Raw genomic sequence first — 19,320 nt, forward strand, 5'->3', positions numbered from 1 at the left:
AATTATAACCCTACCGTATACTTTTCCTGGTATACTCAGTAAACTTATTCCTCTATAATTTTTACAATCTCTTTTGTCCCCTTTCCCTTTATATAAAGGGACTATACATGCTCTCTGCCAATCCCTAGGTACCTTCCCCTCTTTCATACATTTATTAAACAAAAGTACCAACAACTCCAACACTATATCCCCCCCTGCTTTTAACATTTCTGTCATGATCCCATCAGTTCCAGCTGCTTTACCCCCTTTCATTCTATGTAATGCCTCACGTACCTCCACCACACTTACATTCTGCTCTTCTTCACTCCTAAAAGATGGTATGCCTCCCTGGCCAGTGCATGAAATTACCGCCTCCCTTTCTTCCTCAACATTTAACCCTTTGAGGGTTTTCGTCGTACTAGTACGTCTTACGCGTAGGGGTTTTTGACGTACTAGTACTCATAAATTCTAGCGGCCTCAAATCTAGTGGGAGAAAGCTGGTAGGCCTTCATATGAAAGAATGGGTCTATGTGGTCAGTGTGCACAGTCTAAAAAAAATCCTGCAGCACACAGTGCATAATGAGAAAAAAAAACTTTGACCATTTTTTTGGAATAAATCAGCGACTTTGCAGTGTATTTTCGTATGGTATTTATTGTTGTATTCTAGTTTTCTTGGTCTCATTTTATAGAATGGAAGACATATTACAGAAATAGAGATGATTTTGACTGGTTTTACAAAGAAAGGTGCCTTGAAATTGAGCTCAAAGTAGCAGAAATGTTCGATTTTTACCAAACTTCAAAAGTAAACAAATCGTGCCAAGCGTGCAATACACGTCAACTGGTGAGTCTAATATTCTTTCACAAGTGCACCTATAATATTTATACCATTTTTTACACTAATGCAGTAGTCTGCATAACAGTAAATCTTATATTTTTTGTGAAAATAAAAATTCAAAGTGGAAAGCAAAAGAATATAAGAGGGGCCTTGAGACGTGAATAATGACTAGAGGAAATGTCATTTTAGTGCCAGGAATGTCTTTCTTGTTTATTCTGGACCCTATTCCGAAATTGGCATCTTTTGAAATTTGTGTGAAATTGGCAAAATTGCTAAATTCTGACCACTGTACTGGATAGTTGAATTTCATAAATGAGTGGTTTCTTACACCCATTCGATAGAAAAAATGGAGTTCTAGCGAAATATTCATGTTTTTTGTCGACTAGTACAGTGAAATTGGCCGAAAATGGGGCTCAAAGTGGGCAAAATCGCTGATGCGTAAATATCGCCGAGACCGCTAACTTTGCGAGAGCATAATTCCGTAAGTTTTCTATCAAATTTCAAACTTTTGGTGTCTTTATGATCGGGAAAAGATTCTCTATCTTTTCATAAGAAAAAATAATTTTTTTTTTTTTTAAATTTGGCCGACCCTGAGAACGAGTTTCGGAGAGGGCCTGTCGACCCTCAAAGGGTTAAAAGTTCCTCAAAATATTCTCGCCATCTACCTAATACAGTGGACCCCCGCATAACGATCACCTCCGAATGCGACCAATTATGTAAGTGTATTTATGTAAGTGCGTTTGTACGTGTATGTTTGGAGGTCTGAAATGGACTAATCTACTTCACAATATTCCTTATGGGAACAAATTTGTTCAGTACTGGCACCTGAACATACTTCTGGAGTGAAAAAATATCGTTAACCGGGGGTCCACTGTACCTCCCTTTCCCCATCTACTAATTCCCCTACTCTGTTTTTAACTGACAAATCCATACTTTCCCTAGGCTTTCTTAACTTGTTTAACTCACTCCAAAATTTTTTCTTATTTTCATTAAAATTTCTTGACAGTGCCTCTCCCACTCTATCATCTGCTCTCCTTTTGCACTCTCTCACCACTCTCTTCACCTTTCTTTTACTCTCCATATACTTTGCTCTTCTTATAACACTTCTGCTTTGTAAAAACCTCTCATAAGCTACCTTTTTCTCTTTTATCACACCCATTACTTCATCATTCCACCAGTCACTCCTCTTTCCTCCTGCCCCCACCCTCCTATAACCACAAACTTCTGCCCCACATTCTAATACTGCATTTTTAAAACTGTTCCAACCCTGTTTAACCCCCCCCCCCACTACTCATCTTTGCACTAGCCCACCTTTCTGCCAATAGTCGCTTACATCTCACCCGAACTTCCTCCTCCCTTAGTTTATACACTTTCACCTCCCTCTTACTTGTTGTTGCCACCTTCCTCTTTTCCCATCTACCTCTTACTCTAACTGTAGCTACAACTAAATAATGATCCGATATATCAGTTGCCCCTCTATAAACATATAAACATATATATATATATATATATATATATATATATTTTTTTTTTTCAACAAGTCGGCTGTCTCCCACCGAGGCAGGGTGACCCAAAAAAGAAAGAAAATCCCCAAAAAGAAAATACTTTCATCATCATTCAACACTTTCACCACACTCACACATTATCACTGTTTTTGCAGAGGTGCTCAGAATACAACAGTTTAGAAGCATATACGTATAAAGATACACAACATATCCCTCCAAACTGCCAATATCCCAAACCCCTCCTTTAAAGTGCAGGCATTGTACTTCCCATTTCCAGGACTCAAGTCCGACTATATGAAAATAACCGGTTTCCCTGAACCCCTTCACTAAATATTACCCTGCTCACACTCCAACAGATCGTCAGGTCCCAAGTATCATTCGTCTCCATTCACTCCTATCTAACACTCTCACGCACGCTTGCTGGAAGTCCAAGCCCCTCGCCCACAAAACCTCCTTTACCCCCTCTCTCCAACCCTTTCGAGGATGACCCCTACCCCTCCTTCCTTCCCCTTTAGATTTATATGCTTTCCATGTCATTCTACTTTGATCCTTTCTTCTTTCAACACACCGGCCGTATCCCACCAAAGCAGGGTGGCCCAAAAAGAAAAACGAAAGTTTCTCTTAAATTTAGTAATTTATACAGGAGAAGGGGTTACTAGCCCCTTGCTCCCGGCATTTTAGTCACCTCTTACAACACGCATGGCTTACGGAGGAAGAATTCTGTTCCACTTCCCCATGGAGATAAGAGGAAATAAACAAGAACAAGAACTAGAAAGAAAATAGAAGAATACCTAGAGGGGTGTGTATATATATGCTTGTACATGTATGTGTAGTGTGACCTGAGTGTAAGTAGAAGTAACAAGACATACCTGAAATCTTGCATGTTTATGAGACAGACAAAAGACACCAGCAATCCTACCATCATGTAAAACAATTACAGGTTTTCGTTGTACACTCACTTGGCAGGACGGTAGTACCTCCCTGGGTGGTTGCTGTCTACCAACCTACTACCTACATCTACTTTGATCCATTCTCTCTAAATGACCAAACCACCTCAACAACCCCTCTTCTGCCCTCTGACTAATACTTTTATTAACTCCACACCTTTTCCTGATTTCCACACCGAATTTTCTGCATAATATTTACACACATTGCCCTTAAACAGGACATCTCCACTGCCTCCAACCGTCTCCTCGCTGGTGCATTTACCACCCAAGCTTCAAACCCATATAAGAGTGTTGGTACTACTATACTTTCATACATTCCCTTCTTTGCCTCCATAGAAAACGTTTTTTGACTCCACATATACCTCAACGCACCACTCACCTTTTTTCTCTCATCAATTCTATGATTAACCTCATCCTTCATAAATCCATCCGCCGACACGTCAACTCCCAAGTATCTGAAAACATTCACTTCTTCCATACTCCTCCCCAATTTGATATCCAATTTTTCTTTATCTAAATCATTTGATACCCTCATCAACTTACTCTTTTCTATGTTCACTTTCAACTTTCTACCTTTACACATTCTCAAACTCATCCACTAACCTTTGCAATTTTTCTTTAGAATCTCCCATAAGCACAGTATCATCAGCAAAAAGTAACTGTGTCAATTCCCATGTTGAATTTGATTCCCCATAATTTAACCCCACCCCTCTCCCGAACACCCTAGCATTTACTTCTTTTACAACCCCATCTATAAATATATTAAACAACCATGGTGACATTACACATCCCTGTCTAAGACATACTTTTACTGGGAAGTATCTCCCTCTCTTCTACACACCCTAACCTGAGCCTCACTATCCTCGTAAAAACTCTTAACAGCATTTAGTAACTTACCACCTATTCCATATACATGCAACATCTGCCACATTTCTCCCCTAGCCACTGTATCATATGCCTTTTCTAAATCCATAAATGCAATGAAAACTTCCCTACCTCTGTCTAAATACTGTTCACATCCCCTACCCACTCTAAAGCCTTCCTCATCTGCAGTCCTACTCTCTCTCTTACCTTTAATTCTTTCACTAATACCCTACCATACACTTTTCCTGGCATACTCAGTAAACTTATTCCCCTATAATTTTTACAATCTCTTTTGTCCCCCTTCCCTTTATATAAAGGGACTATACATGCTCTCTGCCAATCCCTAGGTACCTTCCCCTCTTTCATACATTTATTAAACAAAAATGCCAACCACTCCAACACTATATCCCCCCCTGCTTTTAACATTTCTGTCATGATTCCGTCAGTTCCAGCTGCTTTACCCCCTTTCATTCTACATAATGCCTCACGCACCTCCCCCACACTCACATCCTGCTCTTCTTCACTCCTAAAGGATGGTATACCTCCCTGGCCAGTGCATGAAATTACCGCCTCCCTTTCTTCATCGACATTTAAAAGTTCCTCAAAATATTCCCGCCATCTACCCAATACCTCCAGCTCCCCATCAACTAATTCACCTACTCTGTTTTTAACTGACAAATCCATTCTTTCTCTAGGCTTTCTTAACTTTTTTATCTCACTCCAAAAAATTTTTCTTATTTTCTACAAAATTTCTTGACAGTGCCTCTCCCACTCTATTACCTGCTCTCTTTTTGCACTCACTCACCACTCTCTTCACCTTTCTTTTACTCTCCATATACTCTGCTCTTCTTATAATGCTTCTGCTTTGTGAAAACCTCTCATAAGCTACCTTTTTCTCTTTTATCATACCCTTTACTTCATTCCACCAATCACTCCTCTTTCCACCTGCACCCACCCTCCTATAGCCACAAACTTGTGTCCCACATTCTAATACTGCATTTTTAAAACTATTCCAACCCTCTTCAGCCCCCCCCCCCCCTCCTACTACTCATACTTTCTGTCAATAGTTGTTTATATCTCACCCTAACTTCCTCCTCCCTTAGTTTATACACCTTCACCTCTCTCTTACTTGCTGTTGCCATTTTTCTTTTGTCCCATCTACCTCTTACTCTAACTGTAGCTCCAACTACATAGCGATCCGATATATCAGTTGACCCTCTATAAACATGTACATCGTGAAGCCTAACCATCAACCTTTTATCCACCAATACATAATCTAACAAACTACTTTCATTACGTGCTATATCATACCGTGTATACTTATTTATCCTCTTTTTCATAAAATATGTATTACTTATTACCAAACCTCTTTCTACACACAGCTCAATTAAAGGCTCCCCATTTTCATTTACCCCTGGCACCCCAAATTTACTTACTGCTCCCTCCACAACATTTTTACCCACTAGCATTGAGATCCCCAACCACAAGTACTCTCTCACTTGGTTCAAAACTTCCCATGCACTCACTCAACATTTTTCAAAATCTCTCTCTCTCCTCTACACTTCTCTCTTCTCCGGGGGAATAAACACGTACTATAACCCACGTTTAACATCCAACCCTTATTTTACACTACATAATTTATACGTTTATATTCCGTCTTTTCCTGCCATAACTTATCCTTCAACATTATTGCTACTCCTTCTTTAGCTCTAACTCTATTTGAAACCACTGACCTAATCCCATTTATTTCTCTCCACTGAAACTCTCCTACCCCTTCAACTTTGTTTCACTCAAAGCCAGGACATCCAGCTTCTTCTCATTCATAACATCCACAATCATCTCTTTCTTATCATCCACACACATTCAAACATCCCACTTTGATGGTTTTCTTCTTTTTCATTTTAATAGTCTATACTGGGAAAGGGGTTACTAGCCCATTGTTCCCAGCATTTTAGTTGACTTTTACAACACGCATGGCTTACGGAGGAAAGATTCTTATTCCACTTCCCCATGGATATGAAAGGAAAAGCAATAAGAACAAGAACTATTAAGATAAAATCAAAGAAAACTCAGATGAGTATGTATACATTAAACGTATACCTGTATGTGTAGTGTGACCTAAGTGTAAGTAGAAGTAGCAAGATGTACCTGAAATCTTGCTTGTTTATGAGACAGAAAAAAGACCAGCAATCCTACTATCATGTAAAACAAATACAGGCTTCCTTTTTACACTCACTTGGTAGGATGGTAGTACCTCCCCGAATGGTTGCTGTCTGCCAATCTACTACTTACAATATATATTCAATATATACAATATATCTTCTATATATTCATTCTGATTTATTTCTAGGGATTTACAAGTATTCTACAGGAAAATCTTCCAGTTATTTTGAACACACAAGGACCAGGAGCTTTATTATTATATTTTTAATACGTCGGCCATCTCCCACTCTGGTATGGTAACCCAAAAAAGAAATTCATTCACTCATTTATTCAATTGCTATATTGCCAGAAACATGCTGACATCACAGTTTAGATGTCAGAAACATGCTGACATCACAGTTTAGATGTCAGAAACATGAAGACATCGCAGTTTAGATGTCAGAAACATGCTGACATCACAGTTTAGATGTCAGAAACATGCTGACATCACAGTTTAAATGTCAGAAACATGCTGACATCACAGTTTAGATGGCTCTCTAAACTACGACATCCCCACTCTTCCCTCTACAGTGCTGGCACTGTACATCCCACCTCCAGGACTCAAGTCCATCTAACCAGTTTCCCTGAATCCTGTCATTAATGTTACGTTGCTCACACCTGAACATCAAGTCAAGTCATATAAGCCACTTTCCTACTCTCACTCCAATTTAATGTGCTCACACAAGGCCATTGGATGTTCAAGCACATATAACTCAAAACCTTTATCCACTCCCTCCAACCCTTCCTAGTATGACCCTTTACACCTTCCTTCCACCCTAAATTTATGTACCTTCCTGATTATCCTATTTTGCTCTATTTTCTCCAAAAGTTCAAACCGCTTCAGTAACCTCTCCTCAGTCCTCTGAATAATTTTGGTAATCCTACATTTTTTAATTTCCCAGCTCTAAATTCTCTGCATAATCACACTGCCTCCAGCCTTCTTCTTGCTACTACATTCACACACACAATGGTGTTGGTACCACTATACCTTCGTGCATTTCCTTTTTTGCTCTTGCCTCCAGGAATATTATTTATTTGTTATTATTATTATTATTATTATTATTATTATTATTATGTAGGTAGTAGGTTGGTAGACAGCAACCACCCAGGGAGGTACTACCGTCCTGCCAAGTGAGTGTAAAATGAAAGCCTGTAATTGTTTTACATGATGGTAGGATTGCTGGTGTCTTTTGTCTGTCTCATAAATATGCAAGATTACAGGTACGTCTTGCTACTTCTACTTACACTTAGGTCACACTACACATACATGTACACGTTTATTTATACACACTCATCTGAGTTTTCTTTGATTTTATCTTAATAGTTCTTGGTCTTATTACTTTTCCTTTTATATCCATGGGGAAGTGGAATAAGAATCTTTCCTCCGTAAGCCATGCGTGTTGTAAAAGTCAACTAAAATGCCGGGAACAATGGGCTAGTAACCCCTTTTCCTGTAAAGATTACTAAAAAGAATAAGAAGAAGAAAAATTGTCAAAGTGGGAAGTCTGAATGTGCGTGGATGTTGTGCAAATGATAAGAAAGAGATGATTGTGGATGTTATGAATGAGAAGAAACTGGATGTCCTGGCTTTAAGTGAAACAAAGCTGAAGGGGGTGGGAGAGTTTCAATGGAGAGGAATAAATGGGATTAGGTCAGGGGTTTCAAATAGAGTTAGAGCTAAAGAAGGAGTAGCAATAATGTTGAAGGATAAGCTATGGCAGGAAAAGAGGGACTACAAATGCATAAATTCAAGGATTATGTGGAGTAAAATAAAGATTGGATGTGAAAAGTGGGTTATAGTAAGCGTGTATGCACCTGGAGAAGAGAGAAGTGTAGAGGAGAGAGAGAGATTCTGGGAAATGTTGAATGAATGCGTGGGGAGTTTTGAATCGTGTGAGAGTAATGGTGGTTGGGGATTTCAATGCTAAAGTGGGTAAAAATGTTATGGAGGGAGTAGTAGGTAAATTTGGGGTGCCAGGGGTAAATGTAAATGGGGAGCCTTTAATTGAGTTATGTGTAGAAAGAAATTTGGTAATAAGTAATACATATTTTATGAAAAAGAGGATAAATAAATATACAAGGTATGATGTAGCACGTAATGAAAGTAGTTTGTTAGATTATGTATTGGTGGATAAAAGGTTGATGGGTAGGCTCCAGGATGTACATGTTTATAGAGGGGCAACTGATATATCAGATCATTATTTAGTTGTAGCTACAGTTAGAGTAAGAGGTAGATGGGAAAAGAGGAAGGTGGCAACAACAAGTAAGAGGGAGGTGAAAGTGTATAAACTAAGGGAGGAGGAAGTTCGGGCGAGATATAAGCGACTATAGGCAGAAAGGTGGGCTAGTGCAAAGATGAGTAGTGGGGGAGTTGAAGAGGGTTGGAATAGTTTTAAAAATGCAGTATTAGAATGTGGGGCAGAAGTTTGTGGTTATAGGAGGGTGGGGGCAGGAGGAAAGAGAAGTGATTGGTGGAATGATGAAGTAAAGGGTGTGATAAAAGAGAAAAAGGTAGCTTTCGAGAGGTTTTTACAAAGCAGAAGTGTTATAAGAAGAGCAGAGTACAGTGGACCCCCGCATAGCGAACGCCTTGCATAGCGAACAATCCGCATAGCGAACGCTTTGTTCGCTAAAATTTTGCCCCGCATAGTGGACAAAAACCCGCTCAGCGACCTTCGTCCGAGACGCGTCCAATGTGTGCCCTCAGCCAGCCTCACATGTGCCGCCCGTCCCATTGTTTACCAGCCAGCCTCCGCGGTAACATTCAAGCATACACTCGGAATATTTCGTATTATTACAGTGTTTTCGGTGCTGTTTGTGGAAAATAAGTGACCATGGGCCCCAAGAAAGCTTCTAGTGCCAACCCTACACCTCAAAGGGTAAGAATACCCATTGAAATGAAGAAAGAGATCATTGATAAGTATGAAAGTGGAGTACGTATCACCGACCTGGTCAGGTTGTACAAGAAACCAAAATCAACCATCGCTTCTATTGTGGGCAAGAAAACGGCAATCAAGGAAGCTGTTGTTGCCAAAGGTTTAACTGTGTTTTCGAAACAAAGATCGCAAGTGATGGAAGATGTTGAGAGACTCTTATTGGTGTGGATAAATGAAAAACAGCTAGCAGGAGATAGCGTCTCTCAAGCGATCATATGTGAAAAGGCTAGGAAGTTGCATGACGATTTAATTAAAAAAATGCCTGCAACTAGTGATGATGTGAGTGAATTTAAGGCCAGCAAAGGTTGGTTTGAGAGATTTAAGAAGCGTAGTGGCATCCATAGTGTGATACGGCATGGTGAGGCTGCCAGTTCGGACCACAAAGCGGCTGAAAAATATGTGCATGAATTCAAGGAGTACATAGAAACTGAAGGACTGGAACCTGAACAAGTGTTTAATTGTGATGAAACAGGCCTGTTCTGGAAGAAAATGCCAAGCAGGACCTACATTACTCAGGAGGAAAAGGCACTCCCAGGACATAAGCCTATGAAAGACAGGCTTACTTTGTTGATGTGTGCCAATGCTAGTGGTGATTGCAAAGTTAAGCCTTTATTAGTGTATCACTCTGAAACTCCCAGAGCGTTCAGGCAAAAGAATGTCCTCAAGGATAATTTGTGTGTGCTGTGGAGGGCAAACAGTAAGGCATGGGTCACTAGGGAATTTTTCTATAACTGGTTACACCATGCATTTGCCCCCAATGTGAAAGATTACCTAACTGAAAAGAAATTAGACCTTAAGTGCCTCCTGGTGTTAGACAATGCCCCTGGTCATCCTACAGACGTGGCAGAGCGACTTTATGGGGACATGAGCTTCATTAAGGTGAAGTTTTTGCCTCCTAATACCACTCCTCTCCTGCAGCCCATGGACCAGCAGGTCATTTCCAACTTCAAGAAACTGTACACAAAAGCTCTGTTTCAAAAGTGCTTTGAAGTGACCACAGACACTGGATTGACTCTAAAAGAGTTTTGGAAGGATCACTTTAATATCCTCAGTTGTGTAAACCTTATAGGTAAGGCTTGGGAGGGAGTGACTAAGAGAACCTTGAACTCTGCTTGGAAGAAACTGTGGCCAGAATGTGTAGACAAAAGGGATTTTGAAGGGTTTGAGGCTAACCCTGAGAGGAGTAGTATACCAGTTGAGGAATCAATTGTGGAATTGGGGAAGTCCTTGGGGTTGGAGGTTAGTGGGGAGGATGTGGAAGAGTTGGTGGAGGAGGACAATGAAGAACTAACCACTGATGAGCTGATAGATCAACTTCAAGAGCAAGAGGCCAGACCTGGGGAAACTGGTTCAAAGGAGGGGAGAGAGAAATTGAAGGAATTGCCTACTTCAAAGATTAAGGAAATGTGTGCAAAATGGCTTGAAGTGCAAACCTTTTTTGATGAAAATCACCCTCACACAGCTATTGCAAGCCGTGCTGGTGACTGTTACAATGACACTGTTGTGAACCACTTTAGACAAATCATAAAGGAACGAGAGGTACAGGCCACTATGGACAGATATGTTGTGCGAAAGAAGTCCAGTGACTCTGAAGCTGGTCCTAGTGGCATTAAAAGAAGAAGGGAAGTAACCCCAGAAAAGGACTTGCTACCTCAAGTCCTAATGGAAGGGGATTCCCCTTCTAAACACTAACACTCTCTCTCCCCTCCTCCCATCCCATCAATCATCACCAGATCTTCAATAAAAGTAAGTGTCATGTAATTGTGCATGCCTTTTTCAGTTTGTGTGTACTAAAATTAACATTTTTTTGTGGTAAAAAAAATTTTTTTTCATACTTTTGGGTGTCTTGCACGGATTAATTTTATTTCCATTATTTCTTATGGGGAAAATTAATTCGCATAGCGAACATTTCGCATAACGACCAGCCCTCTTGCACGGATTAAGTTCGCTATGCGGGGGTCCACTGTATGTGGAGAGTAAAAGAAAGGTGAAGAGAGTGGTGAGAGAGTGCAAAAGGAGAGCAGATGAAAGAGTGGGAGAGGCACTGTCAAGAAATTTTAATGAAAATAAGAACAAATTTTGGAGTGAGTTAAACAAGTTAAGAAAGCCTAGGGAAAGTATGGATTTGTCCGTTAAAAACAGAGTAGGGGAGTTAGTAGATGGGGAGAGGGAGGTATTAGGTAGATGGCGAGAATATTTTGAGGAACTTTTAAATGTTGAGGAAGAAAGGGAGGCGGTAATTTCATGCACTGGCCAGGGAGGTATACCATCTTTTAGGAGTGAAGAAGAGCAGAATGTAAGTGTGGTGGAGGTACGTGAGGCATTACGTAGAATGAAAGGGGGTAAAGCAGCTGGAACTGATGGGATCATGACAGAAATGTTAAAAGCAGGGGGGGATATAGTGTTGGAGTGGTTGGTACTTTTGTTTAATAAATGTATGAAAGAGGGGAAGGTACCTAGGGATTGGCGGAGAGCATGTATAGTCCCTTTATATAAAGGGAAAGGGGACAAAAGAGATTGTAAAAATTATAGAGGAATAAGTTTACTGAGTATACCAGGAAAAGTATACGGTAGGGTTATAATTGAAAGAATTAGAGGTAAGACAGAATGTAGAATTGCGGATGAGCAAGGAGGCTTCAGAGTGGGTAGGGGATGTGTAGATCAAGTGTTTACATTGAAGCATATATGTGAACAGTATTTAGATAAAGGTAGGGAAGTTTTTATTGCATTTATGGATTTAGAAAAGGCATATGATAGAGTGGATAGAGGAGCAATGTGGCAGATGTTGCAAGCTTATGGAATAGGTGGTAAGTTACTAAATGCTGTAAAGAGCTTTTATGAGGATAGTGAGGCTCAGGTTAGGGTGTGTAGAAGAGAGGGAGAATACTTCCCGGTAAAAGTAGGTCTTAGACAGGGATGTGTAATGTCACCATGGTTGTTTAATATATTTATAGATGGGGTTGTAAAAGAAGTAAATGCTAAGGTGTTCGGGAGAGGGGTGGGATTAAATTATGTGGAATCAAATTCAAAATGGGAATTGACACAGTTACTTTTTGCTGATGATACTGTGCTTATGGGAGATTCTAAAGAAAAATTGCGAAGGTTAGTGGATGAGTTTGAGAATGTGTGTAAAGGTAGAAAGTTGAAAGTGAACATAGAAAAGAGTAAGGTGATGAGGGTATCAAATGATTTAGATAAAGAAAAATTGGATATCAAATTGGGGAGGAGGAGTATATAAGAAGTGAATGTTTTCAGATACTTGGGAGTTGACGTATCGGCGGATGGATTTATGAAGGATGAGGTTAATCATAGAATTGATGAGGGAAAAAAGGTGAGTGGTGCGTTGAGGTATATGTGGAGTTAAAAAACGTTATCTATGGAGGCAAAGAAGGGAATGTATGAAAGTATAGTAGTACCAACACTCTTATATGGATGTGAAGCTTGGGTGGTAAATGCAGCAGCGAGGAGACGGTTGGAGGCAGTGGAGATGTCCTGTCTAAGGGCAATGTGTGGTGTAAATATTATGCAGAAAATTCGGAGTGTGGAAATTAGGAGAAGGTGTGGAGTTAATAAAAGCATTAGTCAGAGGGCAGAAGAGGGGTTGTTGAGGTGGTTTGGTCATTTAGAGAGAATGGATCAAAGTAGAATGACATGGAAAGCATATAAATCTATAGGGGAAGGAAAGAGGGGTAGGGGTCGTCCTCGAAAGGGTTGGAAAGAGGGGGTAAAGGAGGTTTTGTGGGCGAGGGGCTTGGACTTCCAGCAAGCGTGCATGAGCGTGTTAGATAGGAGTGAATGGAGACGAATGATACTTGGGACCTGACGATCTGTTGGAATGTGAGCAGGGTAATATTTAGTGAAGGGGTTCAGGGAAACCGGTTATTTTCATATAGTCGGACTTGAGTCCTGGAAATGGGAAGTACAATGCCTGCACTTTAAAGGAGTGGTTTGGGATATTGGCAGTTTGGAGGGATATGTTGTGTATCTTTATATGTATATGCTTCTAAACTGTTGTATTCTGAGCACCTCTGCAAAAGCAGTGATAATGTGTGAGTGTGGTGAAAGTGTTGAATGATGATGAAAGTATTTTCTTTTTGGGGATTTTCTTTCTCTTTTGGGTCGCCCTGCCTCGGTGGGAGACACCGACTTGTTGAAAGAAAAAAAATTATTATTATTATTATTATTATTATTTCAACGAACTGGCCATATCCCACTGAGGCAAGGTGACCTAAAAAGAAAAATGAAAGTCTCTCTTTTTAAATTTATTAATGTATTCAGGAGAACAGGTTACTAGCCCCTTGCTCCCAGCAGTTTAGTCACCTCTTATGACATGCAAGCCTTTTTGTATGCAGGTAGAACTTGGTTGATTTGATCCCACTCTCTATTTTTGTTATTGAATTTGGTGAAGGCGCCTTCATAACTGATCTCCTTATGCTGGTTAGGAGCTCTGTGCATACATGTCTGTACCTCTATTTTGTTATGATCTGAGTGTATTGTCTTTGATACTGATATATTTCATACCAGGTTGTCATTATTAGTGAAGGTGAGGTCGAGTACATTTTTCAGTTTTGTTGGCTCCACTGTTAGCTGGCTTAAGTTGAATTTGTTGCAGAGATTGAATAGCTCATTAGTATTGATTTTCATCTGAGCTGCTTCCTGGGGCTATGTCTGCTCAAACATTATTTGCTACATTCCTCCACCATAGGTGTCTTAAGTTGAAATCATCCAGCAGCAAGATGTTTGAGGCAGGAGTTGGGAGATTTCCAGACAGTAGTCAATTTTCAAAAGCTGTTCCTGAAATTGTTGGGAAGTTGCATCAGGAGGCTAGTATACAACCACAGTGACAAGGTTTTGGTTTTCAATTTTTACTGCCAAAACTTCAATTACATCATTTGTGGTGATTACTAATTCCAAGAAAATGAATGACTCTGTGACATACAGGTTAACCCCCCTTCTTGCTTGTATTTTATGTCGCATCTGAATAAGTTATAACCTGGGATCCATATTTCGTTGTCAGAGTGTTCCTTTATGTGGGTCTCTGTGAAAGCCACAAACATGGCATTTGACTCTGTGAGCAGTCCACTCGTGAAAGGTATTTTATTTTTTGTTGATGGCTTTAGACCCTGTATGTTTACAAAAATGAATGTTGTCATATTTATGGTACATAGGGGGCTTTGTTTCCTGGCACATGTAGATTTTAAATTTCACTGAAATTGTTAAAAAATTTGGAATCATTGGAATCAGATCAGTTACTGGAAGATGCTCTTCCTGATCAGCTTCAAACTTTCACCATTGGCAGGCTTTATTAAAAGAAAGGTTGGTGTTCATTTTGAGCTGTGTAAATTTCTAAATTTCAATTTGCCACCTTTATTAAATAGTTTCCCATGTAATAACTAGAGAATGCCTCTTCTAGTCAGCTTCGAACCCTAAATGTTTGTGTATTTTAATTGGAAGTATTATTGTGTTGATTTTTGGCTATATGAATGCCATTTTTTTTTTTTAATTTTTAATAGCAAATGTATCAAATTGATTTTTCTTAATAAAAATAAATATTTTTTCTTACAGGATTGTAGGGAGTTTAAAACAGAATATAAATAAAAAAAGAAAAAAAATTGCATTTTTAAATTTAATAAGGATAAACTTTCCTACTTTTCGGATATTGGTCTTTAGGCTGATAACAAGTTATTACGATTTTGTGAGACATTTCCCTAGGACTGCAACATCCCCACCCCTCCTTCAAAGTGTATGCACTGCCTTTTCTACCTCCAGGACTTGAGTCTGGCTAACTGTATACTAATACCTTTCCTTGTACATTGGCCTACGTAATGTACAAGGTAAAATATTTATTGAAAATTACCCATAAGCTTTATTGCAGGCATGAATGTTAAACTGCAGAGTGAGAATGGTGTGCTAGGTCTGGGACCATTCCCAGTTCCTGGAAGCCAAGACCCTGACCTCATCAATGCTGGCAAAGAGACAGTCACTGTCATACCAGGAGCATCTTACTTCAGTTCTGATGAAAGCTTTGCAATGATAAGAGGGTAAGGATGACAGTATTATTAAAGTTCTGTCTTCTTTACAGAATTAACCTTACCTTGAAGTCTCTAATCTGCACATTAAAATAACTGTGTGTGATATGGAAAAAAAATTGTAGAGTAACTCATAATAGTAGAGTTGCCATAAGAAATATCAGAGAACACTGTTAACATCGACCTCATCCATGACCTCAACCTTCTATGAGCAGATATAATAAAATGTTCCTGGAAAATAGGTAGGAATGTATAATTAGGCACTTTTTTTTTTATATTTTATTTCCAATTTATGAGCCCTTGTCTGAGACCAGGTCTGTGGAGCAAAGATCTTTTAGAACTATTAACATATATAATGTATTGACTGCAGCAGTTCCTGCAGATGTCTGATCAGTTAGATTTTATGTGATACTGATTGTTAGTCATCAAAGAAACCTTGTTTCTGGCCATGCTTCAAGAATAACAACAAAATTCTCCTAAGCTGGTTGCAGGGATGCAATGTCTGTTTTGCATTCAGGGAGTTTCCATTTCTGGCTATACAAGTATATACTGTATATTGTATTGTACAAAGATAAGGAGATGAAAATAAAATTTTTCAAATGGGGATACTGTAGAAGAAAAGAGAAGGTTGGAGTTAAACCTCCCATTCAGGTTTGCAAAAAGAAAAATTGCTGTGAAATATAAAATACAAAGAATGAAGTTTTGTGATAATATTGTAGAATAATGGTAAAACAACTGTAAGATACTCAGAAGAACAAAACTTCAGAGTACTGTATTTACAAAGCACTTTTCCCAACCAAACGAGATGTGAACCAATGAAATGCTGTTACCCAGAGAGGAAGTAAAGCAGCTACACTACTACTGATATTGTGTAAGTATATTGAAAAATTTATGTAGGAAATAATTTTGCCCAGTTAACAGGGAGAACAAGAGACCACAGTTTTAATTATAAACACATGCAGTGCAGGAAGGATGCTGGAAAACATTTTTTCACAATTCTAGTAGTATATAACTGGAATGGAATCTTAATAGTTGTGTGTGCTATAACTGCTGAAAATTTTTGGAAGTCATAAGACAGTACAGGTACTCCTCACTTAACTGCCTACCTGTTTAACAACTGCTCAGTCTCACGACCAGCTCTCCGACCAGTGTACTGTATGTGTGTTTTGCTTTTTTAATGTTTTAATGCCTATTTCTATTTTTGAATATACTAAAAATGTTATAAATGGCACAAAGGTGACATTAAAACAATATCCAAAGATGGTTGGCACAAACCCACTACCTGTACAGTATGCTTGAAATAACAACCAGTTCACTTACTGAACTACTCTTAGGAACAGAACTCAGTCATTAAGTGAGGAATACCTGTACCTATTGAAAATTTGACACCAAAGGCATACATAGCTCTGCTTCTGTCACTACAGATAGGTAATACATATATATTAAATAGTACCTTTCAATGTGCCACACAGGCTTGATACCTGCAGGCACTGCTCCTTGAGTACAGTGAATTATTCTGTTGAATGAAGTTACAGTATGTACACTAAAGCACACTCTCCCTCAGTGGCCATGTAAACCTGACCATCTTGGGAGCTATGGAGGTGTCCCAGTTTGGTGACCTAGCTAACTGGATGATCCCGGTGAGTATTTGTGATTCATATACAATGACAGCACCTCATGCTGGCATTAGTGTAGAGTTGAAAAAAACATATTGGCAGACAGTGTTATCTACCAATAAAATCTTCATCCTGAATGACATTTAACCTCAGATGTTAAGTTATAACACCAAACCAGAAAAAGTTAAATTGAAATAAGGTTTTTATTACATACTCGTATCTTTGATTTTAATAATAATTATAATTTTTTACTTTAGCATATTTATATTTTGATTTAGACTGGTATAGTGGATATTTTTAAAGAGAAATACACTGTATAACCCTTGTAGGTTTAGTGTTTTTTTTTTTTACATATAATTTAAAGAGAAATTAACAGCATCTATACATTACACCAGCCCACCCTTGTTCGCCACTCATTCCCATATGTTGCCAAGATCTGCTCCATTACCAAGGACTTACAGTGTTTCCTTCTATTAATGTATCCCAAATAACATTACTCCAATGTTTTGTCTGTTCCTGCGTTTTATTCGCCTTCATTTTGCTTAAATAGGTTAACCCTTCCCTCACCTACCAGGCACTCTTTTTTATGACTATATTATACTGTGTTTAAGTATAACATGTCTACATTTGTAGGGCAAGATGGTGAAGGGCATGGGAGGTGCGATGGACCTGGTGTCCTCACCTGGCACCAAGGTGGTGGTCACTATGGAACACACCTCAAAGGGTGGTGACCATAAGATTGTAGAGGCATGTACTCTTCCTCTCACTGGCATGAACTGTGTTGACATGATAATTACAGAAAAGGTAATTTTCTTTTGCTGTACTTATGAACATTTTTAGTATGTATATTGTTTGGTTGGAGAGGGTTTTTTTTTCTTTTGTACATGCTTTCTTGAAGCACTATATTTAGGGAGGAAATGGTATATAAATGTTAGATGGATGTAAAAAATTTCGCTATGTAAACATTGGAGGTACTTTTTGTTTTCTTCACAGTACTTTTATCAGTTACAAGAAGTCCTTATAGATGTAATTGTTTATTTTAATTAATTTATATTTTCAGTGTGTATTCAGTGTGGACAAAGAAAATGGATTGACACTGATAGAGATTGCAGATGGTGTGAGCATAGAAGATATTGTGTCGAGCACTGGATGCTTGTTCAAGGTGGAAGAAACTGTCAAACCTATGGGGCAAATAGAGGTTCCAGAGGACTAAGGAAGAACCTGCTCATAATGTCTTACTTTTGAAAGTTGTGCTGCTAACCTTATTTACTTCTCAGGCTTTGCTATCATGCATCAGATTAATAATTTTTCCTATTAATATTCCTAATCATATAACGGCTAAATACTTTCATACGAGAAAGTTGTATATATGCTATAGTTATACTGTACAGTGGCTAGTTTAGCTTTGTAAAAGTTTTTGTATATTTTGTTTTTATCCCATTGAGCTGTTAATTATATAAAAACTGGTTGATGATTTAATTTAAAATATGCAAAAAGTACAGAGAAATTCTTGAAATTAATATGTAGGGGTTCTGTTAGTTTATAGTTGCAAGTTCCCAATGATTTGGACTAGCCATAAATCACTGGCAGCCATCTGCTAATGAAATCTTTGGTGTGTATTGTTGGGTTATGTCTGTGTAAGTCTTTACATAATACATGCACAGGCAGTTGGGACAATGTAGCAACACCAGAAATTTAAACTTTAAGATTGAATTATCCTCTGATATGATACCTTTTTATTATCATGTACTGTATTTAGAAATCCCATATACATAGGAGCAGATATTGTACTGTACTTACTGAGGCATAATGTCTAACTGGAAGAGGTTACCAGTAAGGCATAACAATTTAATTTGTTTTGAAATAGTGGCAAGTTAATATGAATAATAATTCATATTAACTTATCTGTGTACATATAAGTTAATATGAATAATAATTCATATTAACTTATCTGTGTACATATAATTTTTTTTTTTTTAACACACTGGCCGATTCCCACCAAGGCAGGGTGGCCTGAAAAAGAAAAACGTTCACCATCATTCACTCCATCACTGTCTTGCCAGAAGGGAGCTTTACACTACAGTTTTTAAACTGCAACATTAACACCCCTCCTTCAGAGTGCAGGCACTGTACTTCCCATCTCCAGGACTCAAGTCCAGCCTGCCGATTTCCCTGAATCCCTTCATAAATGTTACTTTGCTCACACTCCAACAGCACATCAAGTATTAAAAACCATTTGTCTCCATTCACTCCTATCAAACACACTCACGCATGCCTGCTGGAAGTCCAATCCCCTCGCACACAAAACCTCCTTTACCCCCTCCTTCCAACCTTTCCTAGGCCGACCCCTACCCCGCCTTCCTTCCACTACAGACTGATACACTCTTGAAGTCATTCTGTTTCGCTC

The 19,320-nt window shown here is 38.8% G+C and overlaps 1 protein-coding gene across 1 annotated transcript in view; it reads left to right on the top strand.

Moving 5' to 3' along the window:
• Nucleotides 1–18,978, top strand: part of SCOT (Succinyl-CoA:3-ketoacid CoA transferase) — a 54,245-nt gene extending 35,267 nt beyond the window's left edge. Inside the window, exons 8-11 of the mRNA XM_070100173.1 lie at nt 15,144–15,309; nt 16,862–16,937; nt 17,547–17,717; nt 17,974–18,978. Of these exons, the coding sequence (XP_069956274.1) occupies nt 15,144–15,309; nt 16,862–16,937; nt 17,547–17,717; nt 17,974–18,126 (566 nt within the window). The 3' untranslated portion in view covers nt 18,127–18,978. The remainder of the gene's footprint in view (nt 1–15,143; nt 15,310–16,861; nt 16,938–17,546; nt 17,718–17,973) is intronic.
• The last annotated feature ends 342 nt before the right edge of the window (nt 18,979–19,320 follow it).

The sequence above is a fragment of the Cherax quadricarinatus genome, chromosome 5, assembly GCF_038502225.1.
Source record: "Cherax quadricarinatus isolate ZL_2023a chromosome 5, ASM3850222v1, whole genome shotgun sequence".
Classification (NCBI taxonomy): domain Eukaryota; kingdom Metazoa; phylum Arthropoda; class Malacostraca; order Decapoda; family Parastacidae; genus Cherax; species Cherax quadricarinatus.